The sequence below is a fragment of the Theobroma cacao genome, chromosome 1 (assembly GCF_053813885.1).
Source record: "Theobroma cacao isolate CCN51 chromosome 1, ASM5381388v1, whole genome shotgun sequence".
Lineage (NCBI taxonomy): Eukaryota > Viridiplantae > Streptophyta > Magnoliopsida > Malvales > Malvaceae > Theobroma > Theobroma cacao.
Window position 1 is genome coordinate 235,210 of NC_142639.1, and position 19,834 is coordinate 255,043.

Below are 19,834 nucleotides of genomic sequence, written 5' to 3' on the forward strand. Positions count from 1 at the left end.
AAACAAGAACAACTGCATCAACATCTGCGTCAGCATGAGAAAAGAGTTTATACAAATTTTACGTTCCATATCAAAATACAATGATTTTTACTAGCTATTTGTAAACAAGAATATTACGTGCGTTCAGACTGTCCAAAACGGGAAAATAATAATAATAATAATAACACAAAAAAAGAAAGCAAAAAATACAAAGGTAAAAGGGGAAGAAACAAACTACGGTATAAAGTTATGAAAAGTGAAAGAAAAAGACATTGGCAAAATCACACAGGCAAAAATTACAGGGCACAATCACTCCTTATCCGTTACTATATACTGCTAATGAAAGAATCAGGCCGCCACGCATCAGAGGAAAATCTTGACCTACAAGGGCTTAACATGAAAAAGAAACCGCCGATTTAATTGCATTTATATTTTTTTTTTCTTTTATCTTCCTTTAACTAAAAAGCACTCCAGTTATCAGAGTCTCTCCTCGGGGTCTGACTCTCCAGTGATGTCCTAAATGGCCCAGTCGACCCAAATGGATCACTATCATCAAATGATGGGAACTCATGACTATGATCAAACCCTGTAGTGCTTCGCATGGAATCAAACCTCGCTAGGGAATGCCGCGGAGATTGGAGTGTCCCACTGTCATGTCCATCATGCCCATTAAAAGAATCAAACCTCAATGGGGGGAACCCATAACCCTGATCCAAATCTCTTGAGCTACGAACAGAATCAAACCTATCGAGAGATGGGGATTGAAAGAATCCACTATCTTGCATGTTGAATGAATTAGAGAAGCTGTCAAATGAGTGCCCTTCCGATCCTTCACTAAACCTCCGTTGGGAGCTCCCATAATTATAAGCAGGGGTGCTTGGAACAGAATCAGCAAATATAGACGAGCTTTGCCCCTTGAACATGTTATCTGAATAGGCAGGAGTGCTTGGAACAGAATCCGCAAATATGGATGAACTCTTCCCCTTGAACATGTTATCTGCATAAGCAGGAGTGCTTGGAACAGAATCTGCAAAAATAGACGAGCTTTTCCCCTTGAACATATTATCTGTGTAAGCAGGGGTGCTCGGAACAGAATCCGCAAAAATAGATGAGCTCTTCCCATGGAACATGTTATCTGTGTAGGCAGGGGTGCTTGGAACAGAATCTGCAAAAGTAAACGGGCCTTTCCCTGGGAACATGTTATCTGTGTGGGACGACTGTGTTCTTATGGGCTTTATATTGAAGTCACTAAGACCAAATAGAGAGTTATCATCATGCCTCTCATGTTCCATCTCCTGCATCGAAAGTGTTCTTTAGACCAATTTGTGATTCTCAAAACAATTCTAACAGAAATTTCAAAAAAAAAAAAACAATTCTAACAGATCTTTTCAAGAAACAAACAACATTCGTTTGGAAAAAGATTGATATTCACTCCAAAAGTCATCAAAATTCAAGAAAAAGAATAAAACTTTGACATCCAAGGAAAGATATAAAAACAATATAAAGTTTACTTCAATAAACTAATTTGACGGTAAATGGTCCTTTGAGATCTTATACTAAAAACTTTTGGACACTACTCACTAAATCTTGGCCAAAGACAAAGCAAAAAATTTTCAATCATAAATGAAAATATAATAATTTTTATTTGACAGTAGAAACAGAAACAAAAAAAAAAAAAGATAAAAGAAAGAAAGAAAAACTAAGAAAACCCAAGCTTCAAATAGAGAAAATATGTTTCAATCTCTTGATTTGACTTACAAAAAGAAAATCACCTGCAATCTAATCTGTATGCTAGCAGATAAATAATTCACGTACCTTGCCACTTTCACTGTCAAAGCCCCAAACTGAATCTGTATCATGAGTATCAAATTTGCCCCAGCTAGGTTCATCAAAACCTTTGTCTTCAGAAAATATAGATTCAGCACCACCTTGATCACTGTACAAATAAATCACCTATTTGTCAAGGCACCTTACCTAAACATCAAAAACTTAAAGAGAAAAATAAATCCCTACTGCACTACCATGTGGAGGTTCACTGCTTGCAGAAAATAGAGGGAGGAAGAGTAGCTGAGAACTACATAAAATTGCAAACTAAACAACACACCTTCTGGATTCTTTAGCAAGAGGTGAGCCATCAGCATCACTTGTTTTCTTGGCATGGGGAGAATCAAAAGGATCACTTGTCTTCTGAGCATGTGGAGAACCATTAGCAACACTACTCTTTGTGTCATGGGAATCCTGGAATTCTTGAGATGGCTTATCTGCTGTACTACTTACAGCTGGACTTTCAGAGGGACTTTTTGCCAGGCCATCCTCACTTTGGTCATTTGCCACATCTTTCTCAGGGATCCGCTCACTTGTGCTGGGAACCTTATCTGTCTTAGCATCATCAGCAGTTGCAGAAGGTGTTTCTTTTTGAACTGACGAAGTTTTTGGTTTTGGAGGGGCTATGACATTTTGTACATCAAGAGTGAGCTCTTTTACAAATGTGAATCCTGAAAGGATAAAGTTATGGTTCATTTAGAATTGCATACAGATTCCACTTTATTGAGAAGATAGCACCATCGAATCCTATGCATTATGAGTAACATTATGTTAAGGGCATGCAAAGTCCATCATTGAATGTGGTCCACCAAACATTCTAGATTGAACAACAAACAATACAAATGCCCTACAGGCACATACCTTCGTCTTCAAACTTGTCCCGATCTTCATCCCAATCAGCTGCACCTTCTTGGATTCCAGGTTGCCAGCCTTAAATAAAAAAACAAAACCAATTAAAGCCATCTAGATACCTTAAATTTACTAGATTAAAAACGAAAATCAGAGACCCATCCAAGCATTTTCAGCTCAATGCAGAATAATGTGAGAAGGCAAATAAAAAGTGTGGCATGATTATAGTTGTATCACGGAACACTTCCCAGAGGAGGTTAAAAGCAGTTGCTTAAACAGATAACTGTAAAAATAGCTTTTGCAGAAGTTATTTCTGAATAGGAAATCTCTTGGCAGGAAAGATCACAGAATGCGCAGAAAGAAGTAAATTAGTCAACCAAATAAGCCCATACTTACAGACATGTAATACATATTATGAAAGGTTACTAAGTGGAGATGGTACCAAATGGAAGCTCAACCAGTGAAGTCGGTTTACAACGTAATCCATATTGCTTGCAACGTTCATTAACAGATTTTACTAATTCCTCAAGACCTGATTGAATATGATTAACACGATCCTGCACAAGCCAACAGAAACTATGCTATTACAGACAAGTTTCACAGTCTCCATGACTAAACTAAATCTAGTAAACTATAATCAGATTATACCTGGACAGCACCATCCTTATTGTCTCCTTGTTCTATTCTGACAATTGCCTGATACAATTCCATTTTTCTTTCCTGCAAGTGATTCGAGTAAGTCTCACAAAAGCTTCTAATGAAAATAAAGCACATAAAAAATTAAAGGAAATTCAAGCATACCTATGAAGCCAAATCACCCATACGCTATCACTCTAAAACATAGAAAATTCCTAAATACCTGAATATCACGAAACGTGGACTCCTCAATGGTTAATCTAGAGGCCACATCTCCAGTCTGCCTGTATTTCTCTTCATACTTCCTTGCCAAAATGTCAACCTGAGACACGAAATAATTCAGCTGTGCAACAACAGACATTCACATGGAAAATTGAATTGAATTCTAGACAAAGGAAAAAGAAACAAGGTACCTCTTGTTTGTCAGCAGACACTCTTTCAGTGATCTCATTAAGTCGATTGTCACATCTGCTTTTATATAAAATCTATAGCCAAGTGACAACAAATGAAACAAAAGGGTAAAGAATTAATGGTCTGGAGATCCAACATCAAAGACCCCTAGAGGGAACATATGTATTTTAACAAGAACACAGTTCGAAGAAAATTCCTTGTATGGCATTCATGTCTTCAGCAATACTAGCATACTTTACATTAGGGTTTGAGTAATCCCATACGGATCAAATATAGTAGGAATGATGAAGGGCTTTGCACTCAGTTTTCTATTCATAAAGACAAAAGAAGCATACTCACAAGTTCCTGCATCTTAGCACGAAAGAATTCTGTCTTCGCTTTTGAATCATGTATCTCCTTTTCCAGTTCTTCAACCTTCAAAATCGAGGCCAGAGTAATATAAATTTCCAGAGAAGACATGCTAGGCACTTCAGAGAAAATAAAGCCTCAGAAGGAAACAAAATACTACAGTTTAAATTAAGTCACATCTCACAAGCAATTGCATAGAACTGTCTCTCAAAAACAGTTAAAATGAAGATGCACTATCCAGACATACGTTATGGCCCTAAACACAAGAATCTTGTCAATTACAACATTGATTAGGGAAAAAGAAGAATAAAAGTTAAAGAAATGTCATGGCAACTAAAAGATATGGATTTAGTACAAAACAAATCAAAAGTGGGAAAGGGTGGGGGAAGGCAGGGGGGAGGAATTAGAATAAATTCCACGTTTAATGCATGATACTAGAACACAGCAAGTCACAGAGAAAAAGAAGGAAGTGCCTTTTTATTTGCTTCTGTTGCCTCTTTGAACTTAGAATTAAGAGAATCTTGCTCCTCTTGGCTAAGTTGATCTACAAAGTTCTTTTCCAACACAGGAACCTTGGACTTTTGCTGAGTGGGCTGCACCTGTGCATCAGTTGGTGAAACAGAGACTGGCCTTGGTGGTCTTCCCCTAGCAGAAGGTAAAGGTGGCCGGGAAGCAGTAAAAACTTGTGGTTGTTGGGAACCTATTGGAGATTTTTTGTTAAAGGGAGATAATCCGCAAAGAAAAGCATGGAAGAGCAAAATACTGCATAATATGACAAATACGGAAATGATACCATGACCAGGTCCCCAAGCTGCATTTCCATAAGGAGCTGCAGGATGACCTGAGGTGGACACAAGAGTTTCATCAGATATGATAGTACTTGGGAGCATTGAAGGAAGAGGGCGGCCTTCCCTGTAGCGTTCCATCAAATAAAGGGCAGTACAGAACTCTCTCAAAGAAAGCATGCTGTCATTATCCTGATCAGATAGGTCCCACACCTGCTTTAAGACCTCTGAAACACCAACAAGTAATATCAAAATGACCCTTAATCATAAGGTGGCATAGCAAATGCCTTCTAAAAGAAAGACAAAAATGTATATCAATGTAAAGGGTTCTAAGATTTTAAAAAGAGCTCACATCTAATAAGAGTTAAGAAGGAAAAAATTAAAGTGAAAAGGAAAGAATAAAAGGTTAATATAGTAAAATGATAAACAAAAAAGAAATAAAAAGAAATTAAACAACATTGACCAAATGCACTAAGTAGGTTTCAACTATGTAACATTTTTAACATTTTTTCATTGAAAATATTTTATTAAATGAGTAACCCAATGCATTGAAAATAAGTTAAATTATTGAAGATTGACATTTCCAATGATTTATCAAACAACACCTTAAACCAATAACATTTCTAACAATCAAAATTGATTGATGTAAACCAAAGAGTTAGGTTATCTTTAGAATGAGAGAGAGGAGAAATTAGAAGAAGAAACAACAAGAAAACAGAACTCAGAGAAAGGAATAACAAATCCATAACCTACTATTGGAAGTGAAAGAGAGAGCAAAGGTCTTTGAGCAGAAAAGAAATCTTAAATTTCGATTTTGTTTAACCAAATGTCTTATGACATTGGCCTTCTTTTTAACTTTTCCTCATTTTTCCTCTTCCTTAAAATTGCATATAAGCTAGTGTAGCACTTGTATACTAGATGAATACAATATTCTGGCCCTTTAAAATTAATTGCAATAAAGTATAATGATATGAATTAACATTTCATCCATCAGTAGTAGAATTTTTCATTTCACAACCAGCCTACCTGTCTATCATGCGTCTAGGAACTCATGCAAGGCAATTTTTAATTCTTCATTTTAGAAATTTCAAAAAGAAACAAAGGAAGAAAAACTGCATAAGCTTTGCTTCTCTAAGTCCTATTGGCTTGGGCCCCATTACTTCAACATAAACTCTTGTTTTCCCTTGATCTTAGTATCTTGATGAATTTTTTTATTTTCATTTTTTACCCTGTTTCTTAACGGTTTCAACAAGGATTTTAGTTCATTTCTGCACTTAATACCAGCCATAAAATTCTCAAGAAGCTAAAAATGTGTTTCAAGATTTCACAAAGAGACATTCACTCTCCATAAACCCAGAGAATAAGTACCTGAGAATAGAGATACTAATATTGATAGTACTTAGAAAAAAAAGTTATATCAATTGATCAGTTAAAATAATAAAATAGAATCTCACCTTTATAAGTACATGTAGTTTATAAGAGATGAATAGCTGTTCAAAAAGTAACTAAAAAACAAATACAAGCTCAGTGATCCACAAGTTAAATACATGCAGAGGCACATGATCTATTGCACTATCACCATAAGATTTCAAAAACAAAAATATTTAACCAACAGAATTTGAGCTAGTAGTAGATAAACTAAAAGTTGACAACCACTCATAGCCTACCTCTTGGGAGCCTCCAACTTAAGAACAGATTGCGGGCCTGTTCACCAGTAATTTTTCCATCTCTATCAGTGTCAACTTGTACAAATACTTTCGTAAACCTCTGAACATCAGACTGAGTCATCTTTGGCCATGGGGGCAGAGACTGAGTTGATTGACCAGAAGCCAAGTTCCCTGCTCTAGCAGGAAACCCAGTTGAACCAGAAGCAGCATTGCTTTGAACTGCAACCTGCTGATTCTGTTTCCCTGTTGGATGACTTGGCTGATACTGACCACCCACAGGTTGTTGAGAAAGTGTACTCTGCAGAGACTGAGCTGGGCTTGGCTTTACAGAAGGATGGGGCCCAGAGGCTGGAATAGAGGCTGTTGAGACAGTTGAGCTAGTTGCAGATGATGTAGTTGCCAAAGAAGTTTGCTTTGATTGCGTTGGAGTTGCAGAGAAGACATCTCCAAAAAGGGAGTCGGAGGCAAACCCATTTCCTGAAACCACCAATGCTTTGGGATCCTTTGCTGCTAACTGGCTGGATCGCATGGACGAATCTTGTGGTTTTGGAGCAGGCATCTGCCCAGGGGTTGCTTGTGGTCTTGGTTGCGTGAAAGGTGTCAAACCTGATGCTGTCAGTCCAAATCCATCTTGGCTTGTAGAAGGACCAACACCTCGGTCATGAACTTGGTTATTACCACTGGTTGTGAGGCCACCCGAGCTTCCACTCTGCCAATTAGTTGAGGAACTTGACGTTGGAAGAGAAGGAGCCACCATGTTTCCTCCCCTTGGCATTCCTTGTCCTGCAATAACTTGTTGTGCTTGTGAGGAACTGCTGGAAGGCATAGCTTGGGGTGGCCTCATAACCTGGTTTTGCTGTGATTGGAAATGCTGCTGATTTACACCCACATTGCCAGGACCAGGTGTACCTCTAAGGCCAAAATTTTGGGATGATACTGATGGGGTGCCGCTGGACTGCGGAGTAGGTGTTGCTACCCTCGACTGTGGTGTAGGTGTAGCTGCAAGGTTTATCTGGGGAGCAGGAATCCTAGCAGAAGCAGGGCCATACAGTGCAGCCTTTACCATATCTGGGGTCAATTCTCGCTTACTTTGTGCCACAGTTACAAGTTTAAGGGCATTATAAAATTCTTGTCTACCAAGATAACCTAGTTTCTTCTGGTCAGCATGCATCCAGACCTGCATAGAAAAGAAGCATAAACAAAAAATCCAACTCAGTGTAACAAATATTACATTTGCACATACTAAGAGCTTCCAAAACCAAACAAATACAAGAATTCTCTAAAAACAGAAGTGATATGAAACAATCAACTGAACACTCAGAAGTATTGATGTACCAGTTTTTTCCAAGCATAACACCGCTGAACAGAAATTAAATATTCTAATACGAGATTTGAACATAAATGATGCTTAAGTTGAAGAACATTGATAAAGGCATGTCAGCAGTGCATCATCCCCAATATGACCACAAACTAAAGAAGCTTTTACTGCAATAGTTGGACTAATTATGAAATAGCAGTTTCTCTTGCACCATCTGGAAAATATTTTAACGACCGACAGTTTAAAAGAAAGACAAAATAACTAACGGTTTTGAATTCAAATCAGATTGGATTGGTAAGCTTAGTACAATCCATATGTCAATTCTGTGTTCTTCGTTTTCCTTTTGTCTCAATGAGCAGATATCGGCCAGTATCCAGAAGCAGCGAATGGAATAACAACTAAATCGGGAAGAAACAAAAGAAGTCCAAAAACATTCCATAAAGCAGTTAATCGATTGATTAGAGCGAAATCTGATGTAGAGCTCCAAAATTTCAAAAATTAATAGCAGCTAAACCTAGTTACAGAAGAAGAGACGAAAAGTGGCGGAATGAAAGACTCGAATCTGATCTAAGCCTCTAAAGACCCCAAAGAAGAGAGGTAAGTTGACATTTATTGGAGAAATATAAAAAGAAACAGGGAAATGACCTGAGCGAGAACGTTTTTGGGCAAATTGGAGCCCTGAAAAAAGGCAACAGCCTCGGCGCCACTGATCTGGCCGTCGCCGTCCAAATCTGCTTTCCTAAAATAAGCATCGAACAGATCGCCGTTGTTAGGAATCTGGTTTTGCGCCGCCATTCTTTCAATTGCCAGTCAGTCCCCAATCTTTAACAAGCTGGAATTTCAATTCAAACACACGATAACACGAAATTAAATCAGATGGGAAATGGATCCATCGATGATCCACACTTGAACTTTGAAAGGCCGATGCCAACCACAAGGAGACAGGCCTGCTTTCTTGTGCACCGGAAAATAGATTAAAGGCTCATGCTGGAAATCGACCCCATGTTTTAACACGCGGCTGCTATTAATTGGTTTAAGTTCCAAGCGACGTCGTTTTTGTCTCAACCGCGACTGAGTGACTGCTCGAGTACTTTTGTTGGACTAGCCAATTAGCCATCCCATTAGCCGAGCGCCAGAGCCAGAGCGTCATTACAATTTGCACAATTACGATAATACGATATTTCGCTTTATGCTAATTTATAAAAAAAAATAAATACAACCGCAGTTTAATCCCTATTTAACCATATGAGAGTATTTGAATTGAATTATTATCATAAAAGATGCAAGAGATGTTCAAGGTAAGATTAGCTCCATATTTTAAATCATAAATTTGAATATTTGATTGATATGAAATGATGAAGTGAACTCATGCAATTGATTTTCAATAGGTTTGGAAGATAAACCTTTGTTATGATGGACCAAAAATCACCTTTTTTCTTTTGTTTTGTTTTAGGATTAATTGACTTGTAAGTTATACTAACCCTTTTAGGGTTCAAGATGGGGAGTTGGTGGTGATACCAAGTATAATTTCTAATGTCTCTGCAAATTTGATAAAAAAAAAAACTAAGTGTTACCAACTTTAATGGCAATACAAACGGTGTGCTATTGCTACATTCCTATGTGTATTCTCAATTGGGTGCAAGTAGTTTATTTTCATTCTACCATGAAATTGTTTTGCAAGCCAAGATCCATGGAAGCTAAATCCTTCATAATTTTTTTTTCGATAATTAAAGCAATGAATTCAAAACTGGGTATGATTATCAATTCATCGCAAAAATATATGTTGGCCCTGGGTTACACAGACGTAAGAAATAATGTGCCTTTTATTATCTAAAAGCAAAATCTCATTTTTCCGCTAATATAATCATTGGAAGAAAAAGGTCAATGCTAATAATAACACAAGTAACAACGCAACCTTTTTTAATTATTTTCTTCAAGTTTTTTCTCCTCCCCTCTACAAGCCCAAGTTGGTAATTTTGCTGAGGTTCTTTTCTTGAAAACAAAGTTCTTTATTTTATTTTATGATTTATGAATGTGAATGGTTAAATTTTGGTATAATATTTTAAAATATTCTTAAATTATTTTTAAAAAATTATAAATATTTTTATTATTATTTTCATCACAATCAATCAAAATCTTTATATTTTTATTTTAAATCAAATAAGATTTTAAGATTTATAATTGACTAATTATCATTAATCAAAACACTACTTGTAATTTTATACTTATACGTTGATGTGAATAGTAAAAAGTATCATGCGGTTATATGATTATGCCACATCATCATTTATTATAACATATCAACATCAATGATAACAAATGATATTTTGATTAATAATAATTAATTAATTATTAATTATAAAAACTTATATGATCAAAAAATTAAAATATAAAAACTTAATTAGACTAATAAAAAAATAAAATTTTATTTACTTTTTTTAAGAATTGATTATTTTTAGAAATTATATCTTAAAACTTATATAAAAATTAAAATCAATCATTAATAATTTAAACTTTTAAAAACTATGTGGTTTAAACTTAAAACTTATAGGATCAATGAGGCTTAGATGTAGTCGTCACATTAAAGTTGTTTCTTCGTGTCTTAATATATTAATTTTAATGTAATTATATAGTAAATCATGCATGAGTTCAAATTAAGGTTGTTTTATTGCAATATAGCTGAGAGGTTCACCTTTGTTTTTTTTTTGGTTATAAAGTTTAGTAGAAAGGGGAAGTAGAAATTATTGTTAGAGATCCAAAAGACAAAAAGAAAAAAAAAACAGAATTAAAAAAGAAGATTTGGACAAAGCAAAAAGGTGGGGTGGCAGATGAAACAAGTCGTCCAAGAAATAGAGAAATTGAAGAGCGCAGTCCACCTACCGTAAACCCAAATGCAAATTGCCCAACCTCCCCAATCTATATGTCAAATGACCAATTATGTATTTTGGATAAGATATTAATATTCTTATACAGAAATATGTTGTTGTTATTTAAATGATAGTGAACAGTAGTAAGGTTAGTAGTAGGAAAGCAAAGAAAAGATAGGGAGGGTGGGTAAAACCGCGATTTCCTGATGTCCCGGTAAGTACCTTTAAAAAGGGCAATTTTGAAAGTTAAAGCCCACAAAGAGAGAAAGGTGGCGAGGCACTTGTTGCATTGTGATATTCAAAGCCACACAAATCAGCGCACGCTCTTTTCTCTCTCCCCTCCCCCCTACGCCTTTCCCCTTCCAAACCTCCCCAAAAATATAAAGCACTCAAAACAACACCAAGGAAAGCCTAAAAGAAAAAGAAACTTAGAAACTTCCTTCTTTTTCTTTTTTCTTTTTTTTTTTTTTTATATTTTCCTTCTTTTTAATTCGTATTTTCTTTTCCCTAAAACGGAGGAGAGGTATACCTCCCAGAGAACAATACAAAACGAAAACAGTCTCCCTGATTCATACCGGAACATCTGCGAAATCAAATCCAATTATAAGAAACTGAGCAAGGACGAAAAGTGTGATCAAATCGGAGGGTAGAGATGTCGTGTTCGTCTTCGTCAGGCTCGGAGGAAGATGATGAGGGAATCGACTCTTACAGGAAAGGAGGATATCATGCCGTGAGGATCGGCGATCCGTTCGCCGGTGGTCGTTACATCGCCCAGAGGAAGCTCGGATGGGGTCAGTTCTCCACTGTGTGGCTCGCTTACGATACTCAAGCCTCTGTGAGTCCCTTCTTTCCATTTCATATCTGTAATTTCTCTACCTTTTTACGACCATATCTCTGACTCCAATTCGTGCTTCGCGCGGTGTTATGATCTGTTTATTATTTTCATTCATTTTGTAGAATTTTGTTGATTCTGATGCTTAAATTGCTTGAGATCTTCGCTTTTTAATTCAATTACACATTCTTTCTTGTCTTAAATTGATGTAGCTATCGGTTTTTTTTTTTAATACTTCCCCATGGATTCTTCCGGTTAAACCGTTATATTCCCTTTTCCGGAAACTATTCCCGTTTTCTCTATTTTCAGCTCTTTCTTTTTTAAGGAAGATTTTTTTTAACAAAAAGAAAATCATTGTGGCAGTAATATGACAGTATCATCCGTTTCACTTCTTCTTCCTCTTTTCTGGGATCAGCGCTCAACGCCTGAATATTTCACTATCCTACAATATCATATGAATTTATAATCAGGGTGAAGGAATAAACCTTACAATAAAACAAAAAACCTGATCTGAATAGTGCTTTATTTACACTGGGGCAAAACCTTTTTCTCTTGTAATCCTCTCCACTTAATATTATTGGATTTTTACTTCCCTGATAAAGGATCCTCATGATTGAGGATATATTTGTTGCATAACCATGGAACAACAACATTTGAAAGGGCATCCCTCTATTTATGATAAAAGTCTTCTGTTTACCAACTTCAGAATTTTGCTATATTTGCAATTTCAAAATCTCTCAAAAAAGTAGTAATGCTTGTATTCTCTTCATTCTCTTCATCAACCCTGAATCCAATTTTCTGGATTAGCATGATTGTATTATCTGACCTGTGTTTTTTTTTGTTTTGAAATCAGAAATATGTTGCTCTAAAGATTCAGAAAAGCGCACAGCAATTTGCTCAAGCTGCCCTTCATGAGATTGAAGTCCTTTCATCTATTGCTGATGGTGACCCCTCCAATTCCAAGTGTATAGTGCGCCTGATTGACCACTTCAAGCACACTGGCCCAAATGGGCAACATCTTTGCATGGTCCTTGAATTTCTTGGTGATAGTTTACTTCGATTAATCAGGTTTAACCGTTACAAAGGGATTGAATTGAATAAAGTTAGGGAGATCTGCAAATGCATTTTGATGGGTCTGGACTACTTGCATAGGGAACTTGGTATAATCCACACTGACCTAAAACCTGAAAATATTCTTCTCTTTTCCACCATTGATCCTACCAAGGATCCAATTAGATCTGGTCTTACCCCAACTCTTGAAAGGCCTGAGGGGGGCACCCTAAATGGTGGATCTACCATGAACATCATTGAGAAGAAATTGAAAAGGAGGGCAAGAAGAGCAGTTGCTAATATATCTGTGAGAAGAGCTTCAATGGGAGGAGGAGGAGAAGCCCCAGAATCTGCGAGATGTCTAGATGGGATTGACGTGAGGTGCAAGGTTGTGGACTTTGGAAATGCATGTTGGGCTGACAAACCATTTGCAGAAGAAATTCAAACGAGACAGTACAGGGCTCCTGAGGTCATACTTCGTTCAGGGTACTACTGTTCTGTTGATATGTGGTCATTTGCTTGCACAGCTTTTGAGCTTGCTACTGGTGACATGATGTTTGCCCCTAAAAGTGGACAAGGATTTAGTGATGATGAGGTAGGACTGTTCTATGCATCATGCTTTTGGAATGTCATTACAGCTCAGGCTGACTGCCTTATCATTGCCCTATTTTTGCATGGTATTTGTTGGGAAATAGGAATAGAGAAAAATTAATGATGAAACCAAGGCATTCTTGACATGTTATATTTTACTGAGATGATGCCTGGTCTGGATCATATTTGTTCTTCACCTATTTTATCTAGGCATTATACGTGTGTTATGCAATGACCGTAGAGTATGTCCTCCTTCCCCTCTGATCCTGTTATTATGGTCTCATTTCTTTTCTTTTCTCCTGGTTGTCATACGAAAAAAAACAATAAGAAAAAGGAGATGTCCTGAGTAGAACACAGGCCTGCATCATATGAATCCTGTTGTGTTTATATAAGGCAAATCGAACTGTGGAGTGTGTTTTGCTTCTGAGAAAGGCGCGCCTTAGGGAGATTCAATTATTGTCTTTGATTAGCATTTATTATGAATATGCCAACTATCTGTTTTGATTAGTCATGTTTATGGATTGTTTTTCTAATGACAACGACATGTTAAATCAAAAGAGAAAAGGAATAACGTTTTTCATTGGAATGTTTCCAGGATCACCTTGCTCTCGTGATGGAACTTCTTGGAAAGATGCCTCGAAAGGTAAAGTTATTTCTGTATTGATGTCCTCTCCTATTCATAAAATTATTCTTATACAAATTTCCCATTTATGCTTGTGCGAGAAGATTGCCATTGGAGGAGCTCGATCAAAGGATTATTTTGACAGGCATGGGGATCTGAAGAGGATTCGGAGGCTGAAGTTCTGGCCACTTGATCGATTGCTGGTGGAGAAATACGAATTCTCTGAGAGTGATGCTCGTGAGTTTGCAGAGTTTCTTTGTCCTCTTCTCGATTTTTCACCAGAGAAGCGACCAACGGCCCAGCAGTGTCTGCAACACCCATGGCTTAATCTCAGAAGCTCAGGTCAGAATGAGATGCAAGGTCGATCTAACGTGGATGTTGGAATGCGCAACCTTCAGATTTAAGGTGGTCAAATGAAGAAAGGGATTAACGATGTCGGCCCCGCCACATCATTTTCATGACCCTCCCTCCACCTGTACGTGTATTGATTGTGTTCTATTTTTTTTTTCTCTTGGTTTGTGACATTTCTAATAAGATTTATTTTTTGATTAATGATTAACTAAATGTAAAGTAATAACTATTTGTGAGGGAATGGCGTGGGCGAGGGAGTTTTAACTGCGATAACAGAAACCGGTCGTACTTGTGTTACATAATGTGTTTTATGCTCACTTTTAATCAATGCTTACAAATCATGATTAACAGCAACACCATAATCAAGAAATGGTGAAGATCCTGCTATTCTGCTGAAAGCCTTGAATCCTTCCTTTCTGTGTGTCATCTAGTCATGTAAAAAGACCTTGAAGATCAACTTGGGTGAATGCTTTGTAGTAGAAAGTAGAAAAGGGTTGGTACCTACTTAAAAACTCAACTCGCCTGTTGAGCTCGTGACTTCTTAGGGCGTCTCAACGTCTTTTTTGCAGTTTTGTTGTCATGCACAGTGGTAGAGGACAATTATCCTCTCTCAGAATGTAATAACATCTTACTTAATATGAGATTGAAACATTATATTTATTTGTTTTGAAATACTTAATGTGACATTATTTTTGTTGCTTTCGGCTACCTTACCCACCTAAGTACCTTCCCTTTGAAAGTGCCCGTTTTAATATGATTTAATTATAAAATTATAATTTTTTTTAAAAAAATTAATTTGTTAAAATGTGTAATATTTATGTTTATAAACTTGTTAAAAATTTTTAATTATCGTATGTGAAACATTTTATTTATTTATTTTTAAATATTTGAAGTGACGCGTTACATTTACAATTACAAGTAGCAAAGTAGGTCCATTGGTGCTCTTCCATCTGTTTAGTTGTCACGGGCGTTCCTATTTGATAGCAAATTGCAAGGTCCAAATACTAAATGCTATTTATTTATATACGGACTGGATTGGACTTGGGGGTCTCCCACTAACCTTTAATAGGACGGCTGGTGCGGCTGCGAGGAACTACCCCTGGTGGGCCTAGTGAGGTGATTTTGGGTCGTTTTTTCGGAAGAAAAAACAGTGTAGCGAATGGAGTTCGAGTTCCCGTTACTCGTTGGAATAACGTTTTGGAACTCATTTCAGGTCATCATATTCTTCTGCGCCGCTACTCTGTGGGTTGGGCCTGAATGCCTAGGACTAGGAGCCGAGGGAGAAGAAAGCATATACTGCAGGGGAAAAGAGTAATGCATGTCATGAGTAAACCCTGACCCTGAGACTGCCTTTGGTTTAGAACTTTATGCTCTCGCTTCTTTTTAAACACAAGGTTTCATTTTGCTTGGCTTGGGCGATTGTCTTCCTTACGCATTGGATTTGGTCAGCTGATAGGTGGGACTGGACCCAGTCATAAAACATCAACAATTGACGGATAACCAAGAAACGTAACACGCCCTTCTGCTCTAACAATTTGTGATAAAACGCAGGCAGCTCCAGTTCAAATCAACATCTTTCCCAAATCCTGTCAGATTGGATTGAGATTAAGATTCACACACAACTCTTTTTTGCTTTTTCGGGTTTCCAGATTTACCCTTAAGAATCAAGAACAGGGCAATCGAGTTTCTTGCACCCTGTTCTCAACCACAATGTCAAACGTTTCCTTGCGCTGCACATGATCACAGGTGGTTCTTAAATCATAACATGTGAATGATAGTTGTCAAACTTTGGGTTTAGTCCGATTAAGTTCTAACTCATAAATTTATCAGTAACGAATCTCGGACACGCATACTCTGTGTGTTTTCTGCCATTTGACTTTTTGACATCTACTTTTGAATGTCCGTGCAAAAACTCGGAGATCCCGATACAGCTGTGTTTAAATTAATTACTAGACTAGACTAGACTAGATTCACCAAGTACAATATATGAAAATAGTCCGGAGAAAATAAAATGCAAAGCAAAGGTGGCACTGCAGATCAACCCACTTGCTCCGGCTGGAAGCATGAGCACAGATGACATGTAAAGTCAAGAAAATGTTGCCGCTTAAGTTTGATAACAACGTGCGTCTGCTATTCTCAGTCTCGGGATGGAAGAGTCTCAAGACGGAGCCAGAGTCTTCTCCAGTGCAAACTCGCTTAAATCATTGAGTTCATGTATTGCATTCAACTATTAAGAGACCTACACATATAATTAAAGGACTTCTTCTCTATCTCTACCTATAGAGAAAACTTTTGAGCATATATACTTCTGCAATTTTGTTAAAACTTTAAACTTTTCACAATCAAGGCATGGCCTGAAGCAGAGTCGCGGGCATGCCATTAACTGACAAGCACTTCTATCCCTGACCAAAACCAATCACAGAAAAGAAGCATCACATTGCTACAGTTCAGCAACGGTCAGCATGTCCAAGATGAACCCAAGACAAAGATTTCTCAATTCATTAAATTAAAGCAAGATAGTGAAAAAAAGGGCAAGTCCGTTGTTGAAGAACTATCATTATAGGTGAAAGAGACTACTGATTTTCATAAAAAAAAAAAAAAAGGTGAAAGAGACACCATTTCTAGATGATCGATTGCTATGGTGTCTCTATTTTTGAGCAACATCCGCTTCAAAGATATCCTTCATTAAACTCATTAGATTATGAAAATTGTTTCTGTATCCATCACTAGTGCATCTAATAACCAACAATAAGGAATTTCATACAGCGATAATTTAAAATAAATGAGAACAACCATAAAAGGAAATAGATAACGGAGAACTATAATGAATCAGCTGCTAAGAACAATACCCACGGCATTAAAGTTTTGATACATCTAGCATCATCCCAGAAAGCAGGATCAATAAGCAAAAAATTAAAAAGGAACCATCTAAATTTATTGCATTCCTCTTTATCTGAACTTCATTTTATGCAGCAAGCACTATTAGTAAAGTGTAGAGGCAAGCAATTGAACATTCAAATATACATTCTGTCAATTCAACTTCGTTACAAAACCAGAGATGAGCAAAAAGATAAATGAAGTAAAGTCATTCCTATAAAAAGAGAATCAAGAAACCTACCTCAGATTAACTTCTATCATTGAAACCACCTGCAATTTGAACATTATGATTGCATGACTTTGTTTTGTTTGATACATGCAGGGGCCTTGTAATCCTGGCATTTCCAAATAGGTGTGCCTTCAATAGAAATAACACCATCAGTGGAGGGCTCCAGAGAAAACAATGGCTTAACAGCAGCACTCGGATTACCCATGTTCTTTTCCGTCAATGGAGAGCTCTTAGTAATCGTCTCTTCCTTGGGATTCACTCGATCCCTAAAGGAACAAATGCTTAAGGGCAACTTCTTTAGCTTAACTCTGCCCCTCCTTTTACCAGGGGAATACACATCTTCACAAGCCTTTTCCTTTGACTGATTTGATTCTGCTTCACCATTATCCAACTCCGATTGCCCAGACTTTTCATATTTGGTTCCCTTTGCTTCTGCTTTAACTGACTCCTGAATGGAGTCCTCAGAATCAATTTCGCCTGCTACAGTATCTCCATTGCATGTAGAAGACTGGCTTCCTCCCAATACTATACCCCCATTGTAAATCTTAGTTTTCTCAAGAGTTGGCAAGCTCTTGGGCCTTTTATGTTTATGACCTTTCCATTCAGAAGTTGGTGAATTCTTCGAGATTCTTGGAGAACTGTTGATTGCTCGGTGCAGTCTATGGGCTAACTCTTCATCTGTCCTATTATTCTCGATTGGTTGGTGTTTTTTGTATAAGAGTTGAACTGGAACATGCTTCTTGAGCTTATTCTTTTTCAGGTATCTGTCCTTACTAACTGTTTCTTCAGAAAAAGTTGCTACCAAGTCCAAAGCACTCTTAGCTGCAGCGACAGCTTTAGCTGCAATTGCAGCCTTCTCCTCTGCAGCAGCTCTAGCAGCCTCTGCGGCCTTAGCAGCAGCAATTGCTGCTACTCTTGAGGCCGCCAAAATCTCCTCCGGAGAAAGATTTGGGTTATTGATATGAGAACTCAATAAATTATTAAGATGGGTATTAACATCGCTTGAAGAAGTAGAAGGTGAAGGTGAGGGTGAAGGTGAGGGTGACGGTGAAGGAAGAGATGAAGAAGAAGAAGCAACTGTAGGCTGATCTGAAGAACCATTGGCATTTGAAGCCTGTTTTTTGAATCCAGCAAGCAGGCGCTTCCGAGGAGGCAGAAGGACATCGGCATCCAAGTGATTGATATCACAAATGTTAGCCTCCATCATTCCTCTTCCAATTAATTAAGATCTTAAACACCAAACGATAGGTAATTCTCTACATGGATAATCCAACCGCTCCAATCGCTACCACTCTAAGACATCAATAACCATAGGCTCAGTGTTAAATGGCAAACAAAACCCAGAAAAGAATCTGAATTCTCTGGCAAAATGATAAGAATCATAATAATAAAAAAACTAGTCAGAAAACACAGCAAATTCAGAAAAGCGTATAGATTTAAGAAGTAGCAGGAAATTCAACCTATTTTAAAAGATAAATCGGAATTGAAATATGTTTCATTAGTTGCCAATGGCATAAAGAATGAAAATTTGAAAACCCTACAGATTCTGTAAAATCAGAACCTCCGTAAAACCAATGAATAACAATAGAAAGTGAACAAATGATGATTAAGCAATGAAAATAAAATACCCAAGCTGAAGATTTTGTTGGAACAGACGGTACCATCCAAACAAAACGAAAGCAACCAAGTTTCAAGATGAAAGCGATCAAAACAATGGAAAATCTCGCGTAGACTCATAAAGGGAAAGGAGAGAATTATATCAAGGCTAACGTAACGTCAAGCGGAAATGCAAAGCAGAAGCCTGATTTCAACCAAATTGCGTTATGCAAACGAAAACAGAGTTGAGTTAAAAAGGTTGAATTTTGATTCAATACCTGATCATTTATCCGGGGGGTTGGTTGGTTGGTGTCCCAGAGAGAGAGAAAGAGAGAGTTGAGAAGAAGGAAATTAGGGTTCTTTCTTTTTATTTTTCTATATATTTGTGTTAGTTTTGATTTGGAGGTGAGAGAGAGAGAGAGAGAGAGAGAGAGAGGGGTGGGGAAGAAATCCAGGGTACGGGAGGAAAAAACCGAAGATGTTGTTTTGTGTTAATATATTCTACTGCTATTTACTACTACTACTACTACTTACTATTAATAATGTCAGAGAGAATTTTCCATTGGTTCTTCCACTAGTTTCACTGCCCCATTCCCTAAATTTCTTTCTTTTCCTTTTATCTTTCCTTACCAATGGCACAGGCCAATTCTGTTTTCTTACTGCTGTCCTTGCTTTTCTTCTCTAATTACGATATTGCCAATTGCGCATCACTGGAAACATTCAAATAACTACTTCTTCTCACCATCCTCTTCCTCCATTGTAAGTGGCTTTTCCAAAACTCATACTCTGTTTTTCCCGCAGGAATTTCAGATTGTTTATTCATCACATCATTCCACTTCTTTCAAAGAGAAAAATCGCCTACTCCTAGTCACGGTGTTAAGGAAATACTTCTTATTTTTTCCCCGGGTAATTTCGTAAATAGGGAAAGCAGCTAGCCCCGAAAAAGGAATCCCAACTGCAGTATATTTTTATATTTATGATGTATAAATGCTTTTTACACGT

General features: G+C 37.2%; 3 protein-coding genes across 3 annotated transcripts; 1 reads left to right on the forward strand and 2 right to left on the reverse strand.

The window, feature by feature from the left end:
* Positions 1 to 13: 13 nt before the first annotated feature.
* Positions 14 to 8,790, reverse strand: LOC18610639 (Calcium-binding EF hand family protein). The gene is made up of 13 exons (XM_018125230.2): positions 8,463 to 8,790; positions 6,500 to 7,676; positions 4,841 to 5,059; positions 4,521 to 4,747; positions 4,039 to 4,113; positions 3,702 to 3,773; positions 3,512 to 3,610; positions 3,301 to 3,372; positions 3,095 to 3,209; positions 2,665 to 2,733; positions 2,084 to 2,474; positions 1,795 to 1,915; positions 14 to 1,274 (listed from the first exon to the last, which is right to left on the reverse strand). The coding sequence occupies exons 1-13, from the start codon at positions 8,610 to 8,612 to the stop codon at positions 438 to 440; spliced, it is 3,624 nt and encodes a 1,207-aa protein (XP_017980719.2). The 5' UTR covers positions 8,613 to 8,790; the 3' UTR covers positions 14 to 437.
* Positions 8,791 to 10,952: 2,162 nt separating this feature from the next.
* LOC18610640 (uncharacterized) lies at positions 10,953 to 14,484 on the forward strand. Its single transcript, XM_007046424.3, has 4 exons — positions 10,953 to 11,519; positions 12,370 to 13,161; positions 13,753 to 13,800; positions 13,884 to 14,484. The coding sequence occupies exons 1-4, from the start codon at positions 11,337 to 11,339 to the stop codon at positions 14,181 to 14,183; spliced, it is 1,323 nt and encodes a 440-aa protein (XP_007046486.3). The 5' UTR covers positions 10,953 to 11,336; the 3' UTR covers positions 14,184 to 14,484.
* Positions 14,485 to 16,925: 2,441 nt separating this feature from the next.
* On the reverse strand, positions 16,926 to 19,347 carry LOC18610642 (PHD finger-like protein). Its single transcript, XM_007046427.3, has 2 exons — positions 19,111 to 19,347; positions 16,926 to 18,529 (listed from the first exon to the last, which is right to left on the reverse strand). The coding sequence occupies exon 2, from the start codon at positions 18,441 to 18,443 to the stop codon at positions 17,292 to 17,294; it is 1,152 nt and encodes a 383-aa protein (XP_007046489.3). The 5' UTR covers positions 18,444 to 18,529; positions 19,111 to 19,347; the 3' UTR covers positions 16,926 to 17,291.
* Positions 19,348 to 19,834: the final 487 nt, after the last annotated feature.

Bases quoted from the DNA above. Each gene is read 5' to 3' on its own strand.
- LOC18610639 (XM_018125230.2), bottom strand. From the start codon at position 8,612: ATGGCGGCGCAAAACCAGATTCCTAACAACGGCGATCTGTTCGATGCT. The intron at 5,060-6,499 runs GTAGGCTATGAG...TTGGTGTTTCAG, and splicing joins AAGTTGGAGGCTCCCAAGAG to AGGTCTTAAAGCAGGTGTGG. The intron at 3,774-4,038 runs GTGAGTATGCTT...ACTTGGCTATAG, and splicing joins GTGCTAAGATGCAGGAACTT to ATTTTATATAAAAGCAGATG.
- LOC18610642 (XM_007046427.3), bottom strand. From the start codon at position 18,443: ATGATGGAGGCTAACATTTGTGATATCAATCACTTGGATGCCGATGTC.
- LOC18610640 (XM_007046424.3), top strand. From the start codon at position 11,337: ATGTCGTGTTCGTCTTCGTCAGGCTCGGAGGAAGATGATGAGGGAATC. The intron at 13,162-13,752 runs GTAGGACTGTTC...GAATGTTTCCAG, and splicing joins AAGGATTTAGTGATGATGAG to GATCACCTTGCTCTCGTGAT. The intron at 13,801-13,883 runs GTAAAGTTATTT...TTGTGCGAGAAG, and splicing joins TTGGAAAGATGCCTCGAAAG to ATTGCCATTGGAGGAGCTCG.